Source organism: Canis lupus, chromosome 27, assembly GCF_011100685.1.
Source record: "Canis lupus familiaris isolate Mischka breed German Shepherd chromosome 27, alternate assembly UU_Cfam_GSD_1.0, whole genome shotgun sequence".
Taxonomy (NCBI): domain Eukaryota; kingdom Metazoa; phylum Chordata; class Mammalia; order Carnivora; family Canidae; genus Canis; species Canis lupus.
Genome location: NC_049248.1, coordinates 14,183,201 through 14,200,084, shown reverse-complemented (window position 1 = coordinate 14,200,084; position 16,884 = coordinate 14,183,201). Strand labels below are relative to the sequence as shown.

Genomic DNA, 16,884 nt, shown 5'->3' with positions numbered 1-16,884 from the left:
GCCATATGAACAATAGTTCTTGTTGGATAGGAAATGGCTAATGCATTTTAGAGATGGTTGGCAAAGAAAAGTTAACTATTCAACAAATGTGAACTATATGATTATGAACATAAAATTAAAAGAGATGTCATTTATCAAAGAATAATGTTTATGGGATACTGTTTTTTTTTTAAGATTTTATTTATTCATGGGAGACACAGAGAGAGGCAGAGACATAGGCAGAGGGAGAAGCAGGCTCCCTGCAGGGAGCCCAATGAGGGACTCAATCCCAGGACCGGGATCACACCCTGAACCAAAGGCAGATGCTCAACCACTGAGCCACCCAGGTGCCCCATGTTTATGGGATACTGTTGACACACATTTACTTGTTACAAGAAAAGTGTTTGGAATCACTACGCTATAAGAATGTGAATTACATCTTGGAGGAGCCTACAATTATTTTTTGTCAAATAGGATATAATATTAAAAAATGTTAAGTGCTAAAGGTGACTTTTCTGGTAATTACAGGTGTTCCTAAAATTATATACAATCATTCAGACTATGTAAATATTACAGAATTGTTATGACATCTAGATGATTTCTATGATTATGAAGTACTTTCATATGGTCAAAATCTTTCATAGCTGTTTTATCATTCATTTAACTAGATATAAAACCATGAAGAAATTAGCATAGACCTGGTCTTGAGCTAGTCCCAGAAAAAGTATGGGGCTATGCTCACACTGAGTTCTCAAAAGCTTTTGTTTTGATATGCAGTCAACTATTTGTTTTTAATTTCCTCTGCCTTTGAAGGGGTAGGACCACTAATAAGCAACTATTTCCACAGGTGGAAACCATTGGCGATGCCTACATGGTGGCCAGTGGTTTACCCAAGAGGAATGGCAACAGGCATGCAATAGACATTGCCAAGATGGCCTTGGACATCCTTAGTTTCATGGGGACGTTTGAGCTGGAGCATCTTCCTGGTCTCCCAATATGGATTCGCATTGGAGTTCACTCTGGTATGGAGTTAAGCACTGTAGTATATGGGAACCATATGAACCTCTATGCACCAACTAAATCAGAAAGGATAAAGGGTCTTTGGATGTGATCAATTTTCCCATAAAGTTTATTCTTGAATCTGTCTGTCAAATATCCTGACATAATTAGACCCAATCCCAAACCCTTATAAGGTCCCATTACATATACTGACATAATTGGACCCTCCTTTGAGAATTCTAGGGAACAACAGCTTTTATAGTACCTTTGACTCCTGGAATGATAAACACTAACCATGGACTAAAATGACAGCCTCCAGACTTCCTCCTGTTTTTTTTTTTTTTTAAGATTTTTATTTATTCATTAGAGACACAGAGAGAGAGAGAGAGAGAGAGAGAGGCAGAGACACAGGCAGAGGGAGAAGCAGGCTCCATGCAGGGAACCCGATGCGGGACTCGATCCCAGGTCTCCAGGATCACATCCTGGGCCAAAGGCAGGCGCTAAAATGCTGAGCCACCCTCAGCGGTTTAAATCCCCATATTTACCATTTCATTTATTTCCCTCCCATTCCTTCCCTCTGCCCCATTGTCAACTTATGTAGATGCTTTTCCACCACATTAGTATAGCATCTTTCATGGATTGGATTATCCACAGGGGGAAAAAATAGCTGTTAATATTACTATAATGAAAGGGCATTTATGTCCTCCCCACCCCCCTCTGTGGTACAGAAAGTACATGGATCACTTCAAAGACCATGAAAGATACTCAGTCTAGAATGAAGAGATTTGAAAAGGTGAACTACAAATGTTATGGAAAAATTAAATTGGAGAGGAACTCAGAAGTCATCTGGATTAATCCTTTATAGGGAACAACTTATTTTTATACATTCCAAGACAAGTAATAATATAGCTACTTTTAGAATAATCCCAAAATTCCCTGAAAGCTCACTGTTTTTAAAATATGTATCATTATTAGACAATCTTTCCTTGTGTTAAATTAAATTACATCTCTCTATACTTTTTCGTCATTGCTCTTTCTTCTGCCCTCCAAGGCTCACAGAAGACTCAAAACATAGAAAATCCAAGATCACTCCAGGCTTTGTGCAAGGACCAGACAACTGCACTTGCAAGTCATCCTATATCCACAATTCCTAGCAGAAAGGCTGACAGTAAACATTTATTGATTTAGTAATAACCCAGGGTAGTTGCAAAAGTAACAATAAATAGAAGTTAAAAATTCCTGCCACATTCATTCTTCTCCAATCACATCCATAGCCATAGATCATAGATGTTTTCATATACACATGAGGGGACTTCTCGGGCATTTCCTTAGCCAGCAATAGCATGCTCTCCCTTTTCTGGCCCATCACAGATTGCCAGACCTGGAGGGAGAGACAGCAGCATGGCTGGATGAGCCAAGTCAGGGAAGACAGAGTTCTGGGTCCTGGTCCCATCTTTTCCTCCTGTGGCCAACTCAAGCCTGAACTGACTGCCAGGGCCCCACGTGTCACCACATTGGGCTGAAATGAGAATAGATTATAAGGAACACATATCTGGGGGGCTTGGCCCTCTAAAATTAAGAGGTTGCAGTTAAATACTGATAGTTGAAAACAAGACTAGATATCTGCAGGATTTTTCTGCTAACCAGACCTTCCCAGCTTCACTCCAGTTTTGAAGAGTCACCTGTCATTAGAGATAGCAGACCACAGGCACAGATCAGAGATCTTCTGACTCAGTGGCTACTACTACTGCTCCTTCCCTTCTGTAGATTACTTCTGCTTTTGTTTGGTGTTTCTTGTTGTTGTTGCTGTTGTTTGGCTATTTGTGTTGTTTTGCATTGAACCTAGCAAAGAAGGGCTCAGCACTCAAAGGAAGATCCAGTATTTTGATTTTTTCCCCCAATGTTCATAATCACACAGAATCTATAGGATAAATCCGCAGCTCACATAGATCACAACCCAATAAGCCAACTAGAAAATCAATAGTTACCTTTATCCAAGACCAGTTTTGGAATTTCTGAGTTAATCATTAATGTCTACAATCTGTAACTCCTTGTGTTCAGTGATTCCACACAAACACTTGATTTCAACAACCCTTCTTCCCTACCTAATATGGTGCTGTGTCCAGTCTTTGGTTTCTGTGTTCTTGTGAGAATGTCCTTGTGCAACAGGCTTTTCCATCCCACCGCATCCATATGGTATATGAAGTGCCCAGGGATAATTATGCCAAGTCCTCATCTTCTGGGTCTTCCATTATTGTGTCATCAGTATGAGAAATGCTACTTTGAGTAATTTTTTTTTTTAAAGACAGAATTTGGTTACTGAGCCTATGAGTGTGCCACGGCCTCCACCAGTTCAGGGTTGTGTGTGTGGTGTGGCACAGTAAGCAAACAGTGGGAGAGTCTTCATCCTTCCTGAGAACCTTCTATTGAAAATACTAAAAAGGATTTCCCACCTTTGCAGGCTGGATCTCTGGATACCTTCTTGTTTTGTGCAAATGTACTTTTCTGTGCTATAGCAAGATACTTTCTAGAAGCTTGTCTTGCTATAACAATGCTTTCCTCCTTGAATACATCCATTTAACAAAAGTCACAGCTCATTTTTCACAGTCAGCCAGTTCTACATAAAATGAAGGATTCAGCACTGTGACTCTGAACAAAGACTTAACTCCATCTTAACTGCACACTGATTTCTGCTGCCTTCACTTCGTGCTTTCTGTGTATTTCAGGTCCCTGTGCTGCAGGAGTTGTGGGGATCAAGATGCCTCGTTATTGCCTATTTGGAGATACTGTCAATACAGCCTCTAGGATGGAATCCACTGGCCTCCGTAAGAAAGGAGATTGCTTTTCTTAGGATAAGATGTCTTCCAGCAGAGAGGAATTGTAAAATAAAATGCACAATAAGGAGCTACAAAGTGCTAGTGAGATGAAGAATGACCTTTCACATTGACTGGACATGAGTCTATGTCAATCCAGTCCTTACTACATTTGCTTTTGTTGTTGCCATTTACTGAGAATCATTGTATTCTTCCTTTTTAGCTCAATAGCAGACTATTTGTTTTGGTTCCTTTGCAATGCATTCAGGCATGCTCTCTCTACCTGGAATAGTCATGAAATTTAGGTTAGATCCTTGCAAGTTAAAGAAAAATTCAGTGGACCAGATATGGAGCTTATACTGGTTCGCTTTCCTATTCTTCTTTTATTTCCTTTTTTCCCCCTCTTTTATTTTCCTGAGAATTGGTTTTAGTAAAGAAAAATATAAGTATTTATTATATGCAGAAGTCTATATTGCATTTGCCTGACAGGCACTATGAACTACATGAACATTGTGGCACTGTGAGCTTTATGAACATTGGTGACAGTGATAGTAACGGAAATCTACATAAGAAAGCAAGCAAGCTTTGGTAGGTCTGGGTGGGGCTTACAAAAACACAGGTGGCGGAGTGGTATTTTGGCAGTCTACTGACAACCTGATACTGGTTTGTACTAGAAAGTCACAGTATAAAGGAAAGGACAGATTTGGATTACAATTATAACAATACATACAATCACTATCTCTATAAGCTGGGGGAAAGTTACCTCATCCTTCTAGGCATCAGAAAGTTGAAGAAATAAATTAAGGATGGGGTACCTATATTGCTAGGAGGTTCTCTGGAAGGAGCTTGATGTGATGTATATTAAGCATTTCGTAATCCTCTGATACGTGGCAGGCATACAATATAGGATTGCCATTATTCTTACTATTGTCATTGTGGCACCCACAGTAGGAAAGGTAGTGTTCCAGTGGTGGACCATGAATGGGAATGACTTCACCAACTGTTTGTCAGAAGGATAACAGTATCCCTAAAAGAGTAAAACTAAAGAAAATTGTGACCCTGTAACTATCTCCTGAATCTCCACCTTGCTACCAACACTTAAGCTACTTATTAGAACTTTCATAACAGGGACCCAAAACCAAATTCCAACTGTCAAAATCTAAAACATGGCACAGGGGCCACCACTCTGTGCTGGAGAGAGAATCTATGGAACACAACCCAGGGAGCCCCTTCACTCAGGACCCCAAAAAGCAATGCCAGCCCCTCTTTAATCCCATGTGTAATACTATTTATCTCACTGATTGTGTTTTTAAGTGTCCTTTCACTAAAATATCTCAGCTGTCAAGGTCACCTGTAACAAATTTTCTGAATCAAATGGAAACAAATGCGTTTGCATAATAGACTTCAAAGTGGATGAGATTTTCATTGATCTATTTTGCATTTCCAGCCTTGAGAATTCATGTGAGTGGCTCCACAATAGCCATCCTGAAGAGAACTGAATGCCAGTTCCTGTACGAAGTGAGAGGGGAAACATACCTAAAGGTAAGGGATCCACAGAGAGAGGACCCAGGAAAAGCACTCACTTGTGGGTCACCTTCTTGGAAACTGGACATCATCTCATGGTCAATAATGTCGAGAAGCATAAAGATCAGGAATCCTTTTCTGCACTTCCTGCCACGACCACGCATTATCCCCTGTAGGAGAAGCCACCACCAAAGAATATGAACTCAGAACCTTTTTAATATTTTTTTTATTTTTTTTTAAATTTTTATTTATTTATGATAGTCACACACAGAGAGAGAGAGAGAGAGGCAGAGACACAGGCAGAGGGAGAAGCAGGCTCCATGCACCGGGAGCCCGACGTGGGATTCGATCCCGGGTCTCCAGGATCGCGCCCTGGGCCAAAGGCAGGCGCTAAACCGCTGTGCCACCCAGGATCCCCCCTTTTTAATATTTTGAACTAGGACCAGTATGTTATAAAATGCCACCACCATTTCTTACATATACATCCAAGATTTGTCTCCAAGTCCTCCTGCAAAACCGAGCGCTAAGATCTGGGACAGGATTTATTTGTTTATTTGAGAAAGAGATGTTTGTTTGTTTGTTTGTTTGTTTGTTTGTTTGTTTGTTTGAAAGAGAGGGCCCAGGGGAGGAGCAGAGGGAGAAGGAAAGAGAGATTCCTTCTCTCTGTAGAGAGTACTGTGGAGCCCAATGCAGGGCTTGATCCCACAACGCTGGGATCCTGACCTGCGTCAAAACCAAGAGTTCAACACTCAACCAACTGCGCCACCCAGGCACCCCAGGACTTATTTAACTTAAGTCAAAGCCCCCATCTTCTCACTCACTTCCTTGCTCTCATTTCAACACATTGTTTCTCCCTAAAACCACCTCTGTAGGGGGTGCTTTATCATTCTGAAGCTCTGGACCTGCGAACAGCCAGCTGTGGCCCTAGACTTCTGACTTAGCACGTCTGGACTCTCCACCAGCCCTGCTGAGAAAAATGCTCTATAGATATTTTTAATGAGGATTCTAAGTGATCAGGATGCACGCCAAAGATGGAGAATGACCAGTCTCTCCCCTCCATGCTAGTCCTCACATTCAGAACAGCTGCCCTCCAGAGTCACCAGATGTCTCCAGTTGGCACTTCGGCTGCTTTTCAAAGGTCATTTCAGTCTTTTCACAACTGGTCTGAAGCCAACTATCTACTATAAGATGATCTGTCTCCAGGAGCCACAGTGCTTCTGGCCTTTACACTGTGACTGCAACTTGGAAAAGCCTCCTTTCATGAAGAAGTGCCCTAATATCACACTCCCTTTCTGAGTGCTCCATAAATACACTTTCTACATGGAGCATCCCCCCGCAAAGTAGAAGTGGTATTTGGATTACTATAGCTCAAACAGAGCCAGCAAACTACCAGTGTCAAAGATGTGTGATTTTTAGGGGTGCTTGGGTGGATCTGTTGGTTGAGCATCTGACTCTTGGTTTCAGCTCAGGTCATGATCTCAGGGTTATGGGATTGAGTCGAGTTGGGCTCCACGCTCAGTGTAGTCTGCTTGGGACTCTCTCTCCCTCTCCCTCTGCCTCTCCCTACCATGTGTACTTTCTCTCTCTCTCTCTAATAAATAAACCTTTAAAGATGTGTGATTTTTAAATATATAACCACCCCATCTCCTTTTCAAATACAAGCTTTAGCAAAAACGGGATTTCCAGTAAGTTTCCGTTCACTCTATAGCCTCCAGGTGGGCTCAGAAAATGCCATTTCATAAGTGTTTCTTAGGATGTACATGTGTTTATAATTACATGCTGAAGGTGGAGAAACTATGGCAAAAGTTTTGTGGCAAAATTTTGTCACAAAAAAGGGCTGGAAGAAAAAGTGGGTGATAAAAAACCAGTTGGACTTCTTGGCATAACAGGATTGGACACGGAGTTTCTTCTTTAATTTAAGAGTTCTTATGGTGTTGCCATAGTGACACTTAGAAATGTCTTTTGGGAAAAAAGAGAACTCTACTTTGGAAAAAATAAAAAACATGTCTGGGGAATGAGAGACTTGTTTTTAAAAAGGCACTTGGAAAGAAAGATCTGTCTAGAATGAATGCAAATCACATCAGGAACATGTGCTGTACTGAAAAGTGGGCCCTGATGAGAAACATGGAAGTGAAATATCTCTTGGGAACGCTATCAGCATGATTGGGCTGGAACTGACCTGCTTCACTGGCCTCTACGGCTCATACCTTTCTTGTCTTCCTAGGGAAGAGGAACTGAGACTACCTACTGGCTGACGGGAGTGAAGGGCCAGGAGTACAACCTGCCAACCCCGCCTACTGTGTAAGCTGTTCTGTGTGGCGGGACGGACAGGGGAATGGAAGCCTTGGCTCTGTTGGTTGTGCTACCTACAGCCAATTGAATGGTTGGAAGTGCTTCACCAGAGGCAATGACATAATTGAATACAAGGCCATTGACTATACACATGAGAAGTGTAGAAACCTCCCTTCTCTGGCTGCCAGAAACTGGGTGTTCCAGGCACGCTCAGATCGGAGGAGAGGAGACAGCTCACCTCCTGCATGTCTGATTCAGACAAGAGTAGAGCATGCTGGTGGCAAGGAGGCCCCTTACATCTCTAGCCCTGCCAGCAGCTCTCTACTAGGCCACCCAATGGAAACAGGACCTGCACCAGCCCCAGGACTGTGGTTCTGGGTTTTCGCATGGAGTCTATGTTCTCCCAGAGATGAGGAAGGCAAGGTTTCATGTTTAACAAATAGGTTTCAGTTCCCCTAACAGTGACTGAAATGGTACTCAGTTGCACACTTGGTTGTTGCAATCAACTGCATGACTGTTACGGTGGCTTTTGCTATGGTAGAGAGACCCTGTCTTGCAGACTCCTAGATGCTGGACCCAGATCAGTGGCAAGGCTGTAGAGAAGTCCAAAACAAGCCAGATCTTCCCCAGGCCACGGGGAGCTTGGCCCTTATTGGAGCACCCGTGTCCATTCCAAACTCTTGAAACAGTCCATCCCTTCTGAGGCCTCCCCAGACAAATCCACACTCCAGAATGTGTGGGACCAAGTCCTCAGGGTTGTGTTGCAGGAGCCTTGCATTGTCCTGGCTTCTTTTGCCCTCCCTGCCGTGGCATGTGTAAACCTAACCATGTTTCCAAATCCAAGCAGCATGTTGTTGTTCCACTTTGAAATTGAAATATAATTTTCCACTTGAAATGGGTCCTGCTTTTCCTTTTTCCTTTTTTTATTTTAAGATTTTATTTATTTGCTCATGAGAGACACACAGAAAGAGGCAGAGACATAGGCAGAGGGAGAAGCAGGCTCCCCAAGGGGAGCCCGATACAGGACTCGATCCCAGGATCACGCCCTGAGCCAAAGGCAGACGCTCAACTGCTGAGCCATCCAGGCATCCTGGGTCCTGCTTTTTCTACAAATGCACAGAGCAGGGATGACAGCTCTTATAAGCTCATCAGAAGTGAAGCATGTTCTGTATCCTCTGGACTTCCAGTGTTTAGCACAGAATTAGCATTCAATAAGTATCTGGTAAACTGACTTAATCATCCTAGAGGAATATTCTGTGTGAATCGCTGAGATGTTCATTTTCCCTCCCACTCTCTTTCCAGGGAGAATCAGCAGCGCTTGCAAGCTGAATTTTCTGACATGCTCGCCAACTCTTTACAGAAAAGACAGGCCGCAGGGATAAGAAGCCGAAAACCAACACGGGTGGCCAGCTACAAAAAAGGCACTCTGGAATACCTGCAGCTGAACACAACAGACAACGAGAACCCTCAAGCGAAATTAAGCACAGCTGTACTTAGGCAGCGGCCTCGAGGGTCCCGGAGACCTCAAAGCAACAGAAGACTTAGATGCGCTCTGCTTCGCCTCGGCTGCCTTGGCTGGAACATAGACTTGCTTCTGTGAATCAGATGTGCACTCTCAGTGCCAAAATTACCTTTTACTCTGGAATCTGATCCATACGGTGGCTCCAGAGACCTTCCACCTGTGAGTGAAAGAAGAGGAATGGATGGACTATCTCTAAGTTGGAGAGATTGTATTCTTATTTTACTTATTTTGTTTTTGTTTGGTTTGGTTTACTGGCTCTTTTTCTTTCTGTCTTCATTAGAGTTTTTAAATTGTCACGTCTACTTTAAACACCTTATCTGTTAAATTATATTTAACTCATAATTTTGCAGAAAACATGCTATATGTTAGGCAGGAATAAAAGTTAAAACTTTATTGGGTCTGGTTACGTGTTTCCACCCACTCCACCCATTTTCCTGAAATGCGCCGGCCACTGTCTAGTGCTTGCACGAAAACAGATGACATTCTCCAGCACTGAGGCCCAGCAAAGCCAGCGTTGCTGTTCAGAGCTAAGACCTTCCATGTTCGCTATCACCTGCTACGCACACAGGGATTGTATGTCTAGCCTTCTACCATGGGAGGCAGGGCCTACATCTGTCTCTAGTCTGAGATAAAGGTCACATCTTATTTACCGATTAAAGATGAAGTACTTTAAACTCTGTAAATATCCCCTTTCCGCCATTTGGAGCCCTCTTCTCTGGCCCCCTCCTTATGGCACACCGGCATGACTCATTTGCTTGAAATCTCTGGGGAAATGACAAAGGGCAGCTGGTGTGGAGGAGATTAGAATCAGAAAGACAAGAACAAGTATCTAACATTTCTGTCACTAACCTTCTGAACCAACTGCTTCAACCACATTACTCTTCCCCCCTAACCACCCCCCTCCGCCTCTACCACAAAAACCACTCCAGAGATCAGGAAGCAAGTTATCCATCACCCAGAAAAGTGTAAAATCAAAATAATACAATAAATTCTCTCCTGATTTATCGGTTTAGCCCTTACTGTGCAACAAGAGTCCTTACCTGGAATCTAGAGGTTTGTAATGTATCTACGCCTCAGCATTTCCACCTCAGTGGCTTCACAATTCCAAAGAAATAAGCTTAAAAAGCAATAATTATTTTCATACATGCAAGGTAGCTCAGAAAGTGTGTGACCCATGAATTCTATGTGTGAAAAAAAGTACAAGAGGAAGTACTCTGTAAAAACAAGGAATAAATTCAGGAGGAATACAGGAAATCCTAGAATCAATTTTTTTATACCTTTGATACATACTGTCTTGAAACAAGATCTGAATTTAAAATATTGAAGTGATAATACAACTAAATCAATTAACTATGCATTTTGTCTGTTTAGTACCCGATATCCAGTATCCAAAAAGTAATTAGGGTTTAAATGAGAAAGGCAATTTTACCTTATTCTCTTTTTTTTTTAAATCCCCTAGAAAACAGTGATAATAACAAATTATAGAGGCAAATACCCAAGATTTTTAACTTCAATTTCAATTAAAGGTGAGTGATTTTTAAATACATAACATATAGATGCATACCTGTTCAAAACTGATATCTGTGACAAAATAAAGGAGAAACCTTGAGCCAGCTCTTACTCCCTCAGACCTCAAGCAGGAAAGAGATTTCTCTAAAGTTAATAAATATCACATCCTAAAGGCTGGTCTGCTGATCTATGGATTAGGTGACCAGATCTAGGGCATGATCAAGCAGGAAATGACCTTGTAAATATTTTTGAAAGCCTCAAAAAAAAAAAAAAAAAAAAAAAAAAAGAAAAAGAAAGCCTCAGAATAACAGAGAAAATAGAAACTATGTTGACATAAGGTCTTCAACATAATATCCCATTGGAAGGAGATGTCAGAAGTAAAGCAGAGAAAGAAGGGAGAGAAGGCAATAATTTCCAAAGCAATTTTAAAGGGCTCAGCCAGGAGTTACATTAGACACTCAATGGAACCACTCAATGCAGCTCAATAGAAATATGTCAGCCTCATATATATTTCTTAGCTTTTTATTTTGAAAAAATAACAGATTCATAGGAAGTGGCAAAAAAGAGTACAAGAGGGCCTCTGGTTCAGACAAGATGACATAGACTCATTTGTCTCTGATCATCCCCTCTCAGTACAACTTGTAAATCCATGATAAAATGGAAGACACAAGCAAAGGAGAACCGAGGAGGATGGGAAGAGGAAAACAGACTAGTTAGGAACCCCAAGACTGATAAAACAACATTGCAATAGGGTGAGAAATTGGAAATAGGAAAGGAAATAGGAAATAAGAAAGAATTGATGTACTCGAATGTAGCACTAAAGAAATTCTGCAAACTAGCCAAAGAGAAAAAGCAGTAAATAAATCAAAACAAAGCTATTAGGAACTGTGGGACAATACCCAGTGGCCTCCAATATGTAAATAGAATCCTAAAGCTAGAACAATGTGGAAGAAACATTTGAAACATCCCTCCACTCAACAAAAGAAGGCAAGCCAGATTCAGCATTTTTCAACTTTTAACCAGTCAACAAAACTGCTTTATAACTTGATCAAAATAAGCTGTCCATACTTGAATGATCTATTTATGGTTTTTTTATTTTATGCTATTAATCTATGCATTTATCCCTCCTCCCATGCCACATAGTCTTGATTATTTTTTTCTTTTTTTAATTTATGATAGTCACACAGAGAGAGAGAGGCAGAGACACAGGCAGAGGGAGAAGCAGGCTCCATGCACCGGGAGCCCGACGTGGGATTCGATTCCGGGTCTCCAGGGATCGCGCCCTGGGCCAAAGGCAGGCGCCAAACCAATGCGCCACCCAGGGATCCCCCCATAGTCTTGATTATTGTAGCTTAAATATTAAATCTTAAAATCAAGTGGAATGCTTCATCCCACTTTATCTTTCTTTTGCAAAATTGTTTCAGCTACTATAGTTCTTTCTTTTTTTTCCTTTCCATATAAATTTCAGAATAAGCTTATATACAACTCTAATAAAATTTGCCAGATTTTTTTATATCACCTGCATCAAACCAATATGTCAATTTGGGGAAAATTGACATCTTGGTTATGTTGAGTCTTCCAGTCTATGAACATGATATATTTTGCCATTTATTTAGATCTCCTCTTACATATGCAATTTAAATGACCTAATAGCCACATTTTAAAAAGAAACAGGTAACTTACTTAAATATTTAATTAAACCAATATATTCAAAGTGCTATCATCTCTGCATTAAATCAACATAGAATTATTAATTAGATATTTTTCATTTTTTGTGATAAGTCTTGGAAAGTATATTTTACAGTTACAGAACATCGCAATTCAAACTAGTCATATTTAGAGTGCTTAATAGTTACATATCATTAGTCATAGTCACCACTTTAGAATGCCAAAAACAGGAACATTCTTTTTCAGGGAAAGGAAAGGAGATTATAGATTAAGAGAGCAAGAGGATTTATTCACTTTCTCAAGAGACACCCAGATACACACATGACATAGGTGTTGAAACTATTTAATAGGGAATTTTTGACAACTATATTAGTTACAGCCAGCTTCTCTTCTGAAACTATGCAAACCAAAAGACAATAAAATGACATCTTTAAAGTAATGAAGAAACGTAGAATTCAATACCTAGCCAAAAACAAAATTCAAAAGTAAATATAAAACCACAATTTACATGTGTTTCTAAAAAAAAAAAAAGTGAGAATTTGTTGCCAGTACATATACTCTACAATGCATATTAAATGCATATGGTACCAGATAGAAACTTGGATCTTCAAAAAGAAATGAGGAGTACTGGAAACATATACAAGTAAAATAATTTTTTCCAATTTTAAATGTTTTTAAAACCACTCTGTGTTTACCTTCCTGTTTTCAGTTTCCTGTTAGACAACTTAGATTTAGAAAAATTGCAGCTTTAATTTTGATTTGCTTTTTGACTTTCCACCAAAGGAGATATGTAAATGCAAAAAGTATATGAAAAGATGTAAAACATCATTAGTCATTAGTAAAAGGTAACTAAAGTTACAATGAGATAACACTACATACTATTAAAGTGGCTAAAATAAAAAATCTGGCAATATCAAGTGTAGACAAGGATGCAGAACAAATGAAACTCTCACACATCATTGGCAACAATGTAAAATGGTACAGAAACTTTAGAAAATAGTTTGGCAGGTTTTATAAAGTTAAACATTTACCACAGGTCCACAGGTCCAACAGTCCACTCCTAATTTGTAATTATACAAATGAAATGAAACTACCTTCACACAAATACATGTTTATGAATGTTTATATTAGCTTTATTCATAAGTACCAAAACTGGAAATAACCAAGATTTTTTCAATAGGTCGATTGATAAAGGAACTATGGGAAAAAAAAAAAGGAACTATGGAAAAGCCACTTGATGAAATACTACGCAGCAATAAAAAATAATGAACTACTGTTTCACATGACAAAATAGATGAATCTTACATGCAACTTCCTTAATTGAAAGAAGCCAGACCCAAAAGACTCTGTATTGTATGATTTCATTCATATGACACATTAACATCATCTCTACCCCATGATAAGATGCACTGAGTGGGTCTCATCACACACGGTATTCTCCCCTAAAACATAACCTCAACCTGATCATGAGAAAACATCAGACAAATAGACAAATTCAAATCGAGGGACATTCTACAAAATATATAATCTGTTCTAGAAAGAAAGAGGAAAGGGTGAAGCCCTAAGAAAATTAGCTTATAAGAAATTCTTTCTTAGGTTGAAGGACTCAGAAATGGCATTTATTGGAAGTGATAGTGGTGACCGTGACAGGCACTGATACATTAGTAATAGGAGGAAGCAAGAGAACAAGGCGATGTTGTAGGTGAGCTGACTTTCCATCTGCCTTCCTAGGAAGTCAGATAATAATTGAGTTGCTAAGGAACAAGAGTACAGGCATCCCCATTTTCCGAAAGTTTGAGTTAATTCCACTTGCTTTTACAAAAGACTTCCTATATTCACACCTGTTTTCACCAACCAAAGGAAATTCAAAAAGGATTTTCACTCTTAAGAAAAAAGCTGTTATTGTACTAAAGCATTCCTGTCTGAGAGTACCATATCGCTTTAGATTTGTGACTGAAAAAAAGAACAATAACAAAAGTAGTGTGGGAAATTGCTCCTTTTGTGCTGGAGTGCCATGAATTTTTGTTCAGCCAGCAGATAAGGCCAGATGTTAGAACATGTGTTCTGAAAATGACCCTGTCCCATTATATGATGATAAGTTAGCCATTCCAGAAAGATAAGAATGTCCAGTCTAGAATTCATGAAAAATGATTTTGTATCTGCAGTCACAGCACACTGTTTTTACGTTTGCTAAAAATGCCATTATCTTTCTTCCCTACTTTTAAAGAATATAAGGCTTTATGCATGTGCTTACTTATATCATCCAATGCAATCCCAGTTAAAATACATTTATCCTGTACCTTTAAATAGTAGCAATTTAACCTTGTGGAGATCATTTCAATATTAAATTGTTTGGGGACGCCTAGTGTCTCCTTTCAGCTCAGGACGTGATCCCAGGGTCCAGGGATCAAGTCCCAAAACGGGGTCCCTGTAAGGAGCCTGCTTCTCCCTTTACCTATGTCTCTGCCTCTTTCTCTGTGTCTCTCATGAATAAATAAATAAAATCTTTAAAAAAAATCAAATTGTTTGATGTATTAACCCAACCCCAGGGTAGATAGAGTTCATGGCCGAGAAACCAGTGACATGCTCCTATCTTGTTTGGCATGACTCACAATTTACATGTGTTACCAAAAACATGAGTTATCACTTTAAGTTCTATATTTCTTTGAAAATGAATAAATCAGATCTCGTGATTTGTGAGCAAATGGATGTTCTTTGAGAGTAGGAATTGTGCAAAAGCCTTCTGCAGCTTCTAAAGAGACCCTAGACTACCCAGTCACCTGTTCACCTCAGGAATGAAAGCAGTGTAGAGCAGAGTTTCTCATGTAATGGACTCTTTTGTTTTTTCATTTCAAATCGATCTCAGAATGATACTTCTATAGAACAGAAAAATCACACACTTGAATATTGGGGCAATGTCCTGCTGCCATCAAAGTTTCTAAACACTCTCAATCTTGTACTTTATGGGAACTGGTGACAGTGTTAGCAGACCAGAATCAGTGTGCAGAGCCTCTGAGCATTAGTACACAGGATCACACACCCAGAAATGCACATCTCTGTCTCTGCTTTGCTACAAGTGAAGCAAAGAGCCAAGCTTGGGCCAGTTGCTTAACCTCACTGGGTTGCTGTGAGGACCAAAGAAGTTTTTAGAGATAAGACCTTTGTAAACAGAGGAGAACTATATTCAGAGTAGTTATTGTTCTTAACCTCTTCAACCCTCAGTTTCAATCTGACTTAGAGAAAGTTGAATGAGGTGGTCATTAGAGGGTTATTGGAAAGAGAACTGGTTCCAGACTCAGGTTCAGCCGCTCATTGCTTGAAAAACAACAGTTGAGAGACAAGTGAGGGTAGGAAAGGAATGATTGCTTCATTCAGGAAGCCGGGAACCTGGGGACGTGGTGGACAAATGTCTCAGAGACCATCTTCCTTCCCTGTCCAGGTGAAGCCAGAGAGTTTTAAAGGAGAAGGTGTGGGGAGGAAAAGAGGTGAGGAGGTGCCCAGGTGATTAATCCCATGACAGCATGACCCTGAACAGACTTGCTAGCATCATTTTCTAGTGTCATCAGGCCTTGATTTCTGGGAAAGTTTGGTCCCTCACTCAAGGCCAGCCTTCTATAAACTTCAAGGATAGTGAGTTCAGCTAGACTTAGGTCAGCAAGCAAGGGGCTTGAAGCAAGTTAGCCCCTGAGACTGCTTGGAGTGCTATTACAGCAGTACTTTAAACTTGAATGATTCTGTCTGCTGACACACTTGTTCAAATAAAGAAAGAGAGTGGACCGTGGGTCCCTACAGTGTAGCACTAATAGGCTTCCGAGGAACAGGGCACAGAGGGGAGGGTGCCTGGCCCGGCCTGTCTCATCATCTGTGGCTGCTCTCCCTGAGGCCTGTGGTGACTGACAGGAAGACAGCAGAACAAAGGATACTATTGGACATGTACAGGTCCCACTTGGAGGAGAAAGTGAGTACCAACCAGCAAGTTGGGCACATGACTCACCCTTTCCATGGGAGCAAGGAGCCTCACATCTCCCCACCCAAGCTTTTGAGTGATGCCTTTCAGCTCCCCACCCCAGGAGAAATTTCCTGCCTTGTTGCCTGTAAACCTCTTCCCCACTTAGAAGAGCCTCTTGACCAGTCACGTTCTCAGTTACAGGGAAGAAAGTCTACTCAAGCTAGTGAAAAAGAAAGGAGCTTATCAGGAGGCTTCCTCAGTCTCTGGAAAAGCACGAGAAATGGGTTTACAGGCCACAAAACCAGGAGACTACAGGAATGATACACCTGGATTGTCACAACAGACACCTGTTTCAGCAAAACACCACAGTGCCCTGTTGTCCGGCACCTAAGCCATTAAGGACTGTTTGTCCAGTTGCCCTGACAGACCAGATGCCCCTGCCACGTGCACATCAAAACGATGTCTCTCCAAACATAGCTGCGTCTTCACTTTTCACAAGTTCTCCAAGATTATCTGCTTCATTTTCCTGTGTATGTGCCAGAGGCCACCACCAACGGGTCTGGGAGCATCCCAGTGAGAAGGGAGCTGTAGCATTTCTAAGAAAAATGAGCAAAAACAGAAAACTAAAC

The 16,884-nt window shown here is 40.7% G+C and overlaps 1 protein-coding gene and 1 long non-coding RNA gene across 3 annotated transcripts in view; one reads left to right on the top strand and one right to left on the bottom strand.

Moving 5' to 3' along the window:
* The window catches only part of GUCY2C (guanylate cyclase 2C), a 73,207-nt gene extending 63,685 nt beyond the window's left edge, over positions 1-9,522 (top strand). For both annotated transcript variants that reach the window (XM_038576870.1, XM_038576869.1), the window contains exons 23-27: positions 827-1,001; positions 3,705-3,803; positions 5,239-5,333; positions 7,540-7,616; positions 8,910-9,522. In XM_038576870.1, the coding sequence (XP_038432798.1) occupies positions 827-1,001; positions 3,705-3,803; positions 5,239-5,333; positions 7,540-7,616; positions 8,910-9,207 (744 nt within the window). In that variant the 3' untranslated portion in view covers positions 9,208-9,522. The remainder of the gene's footprint in view (positions 1-826; positions 1,002-3,704; positions 3,804-5,238; positions 5,334-7,539; positions 7,617-8,909) is intronic.
* LOC119877642 overlaps positions 1-9,773 on the bottom strand; it is a 67,883-nt gene extending 58,110 nt beyond the window's left edge. The window contains exons 1-2 of the long non-coding RNA XR_005379893.1: positions 9,239-9,773; positions 5,375-5,485 (exon numbers count right to left, since the gene is read on the bottom strand). This is a non-coding gene — a long non-coding RNA (uncharacterized LOC119877642). The remainder of the gene's footprint in view (positions 1-5,374; positions 5,486-9,238) is intronic.
* Positions 9,774-16,884: the final 7,111 nt, after the last annotated feature.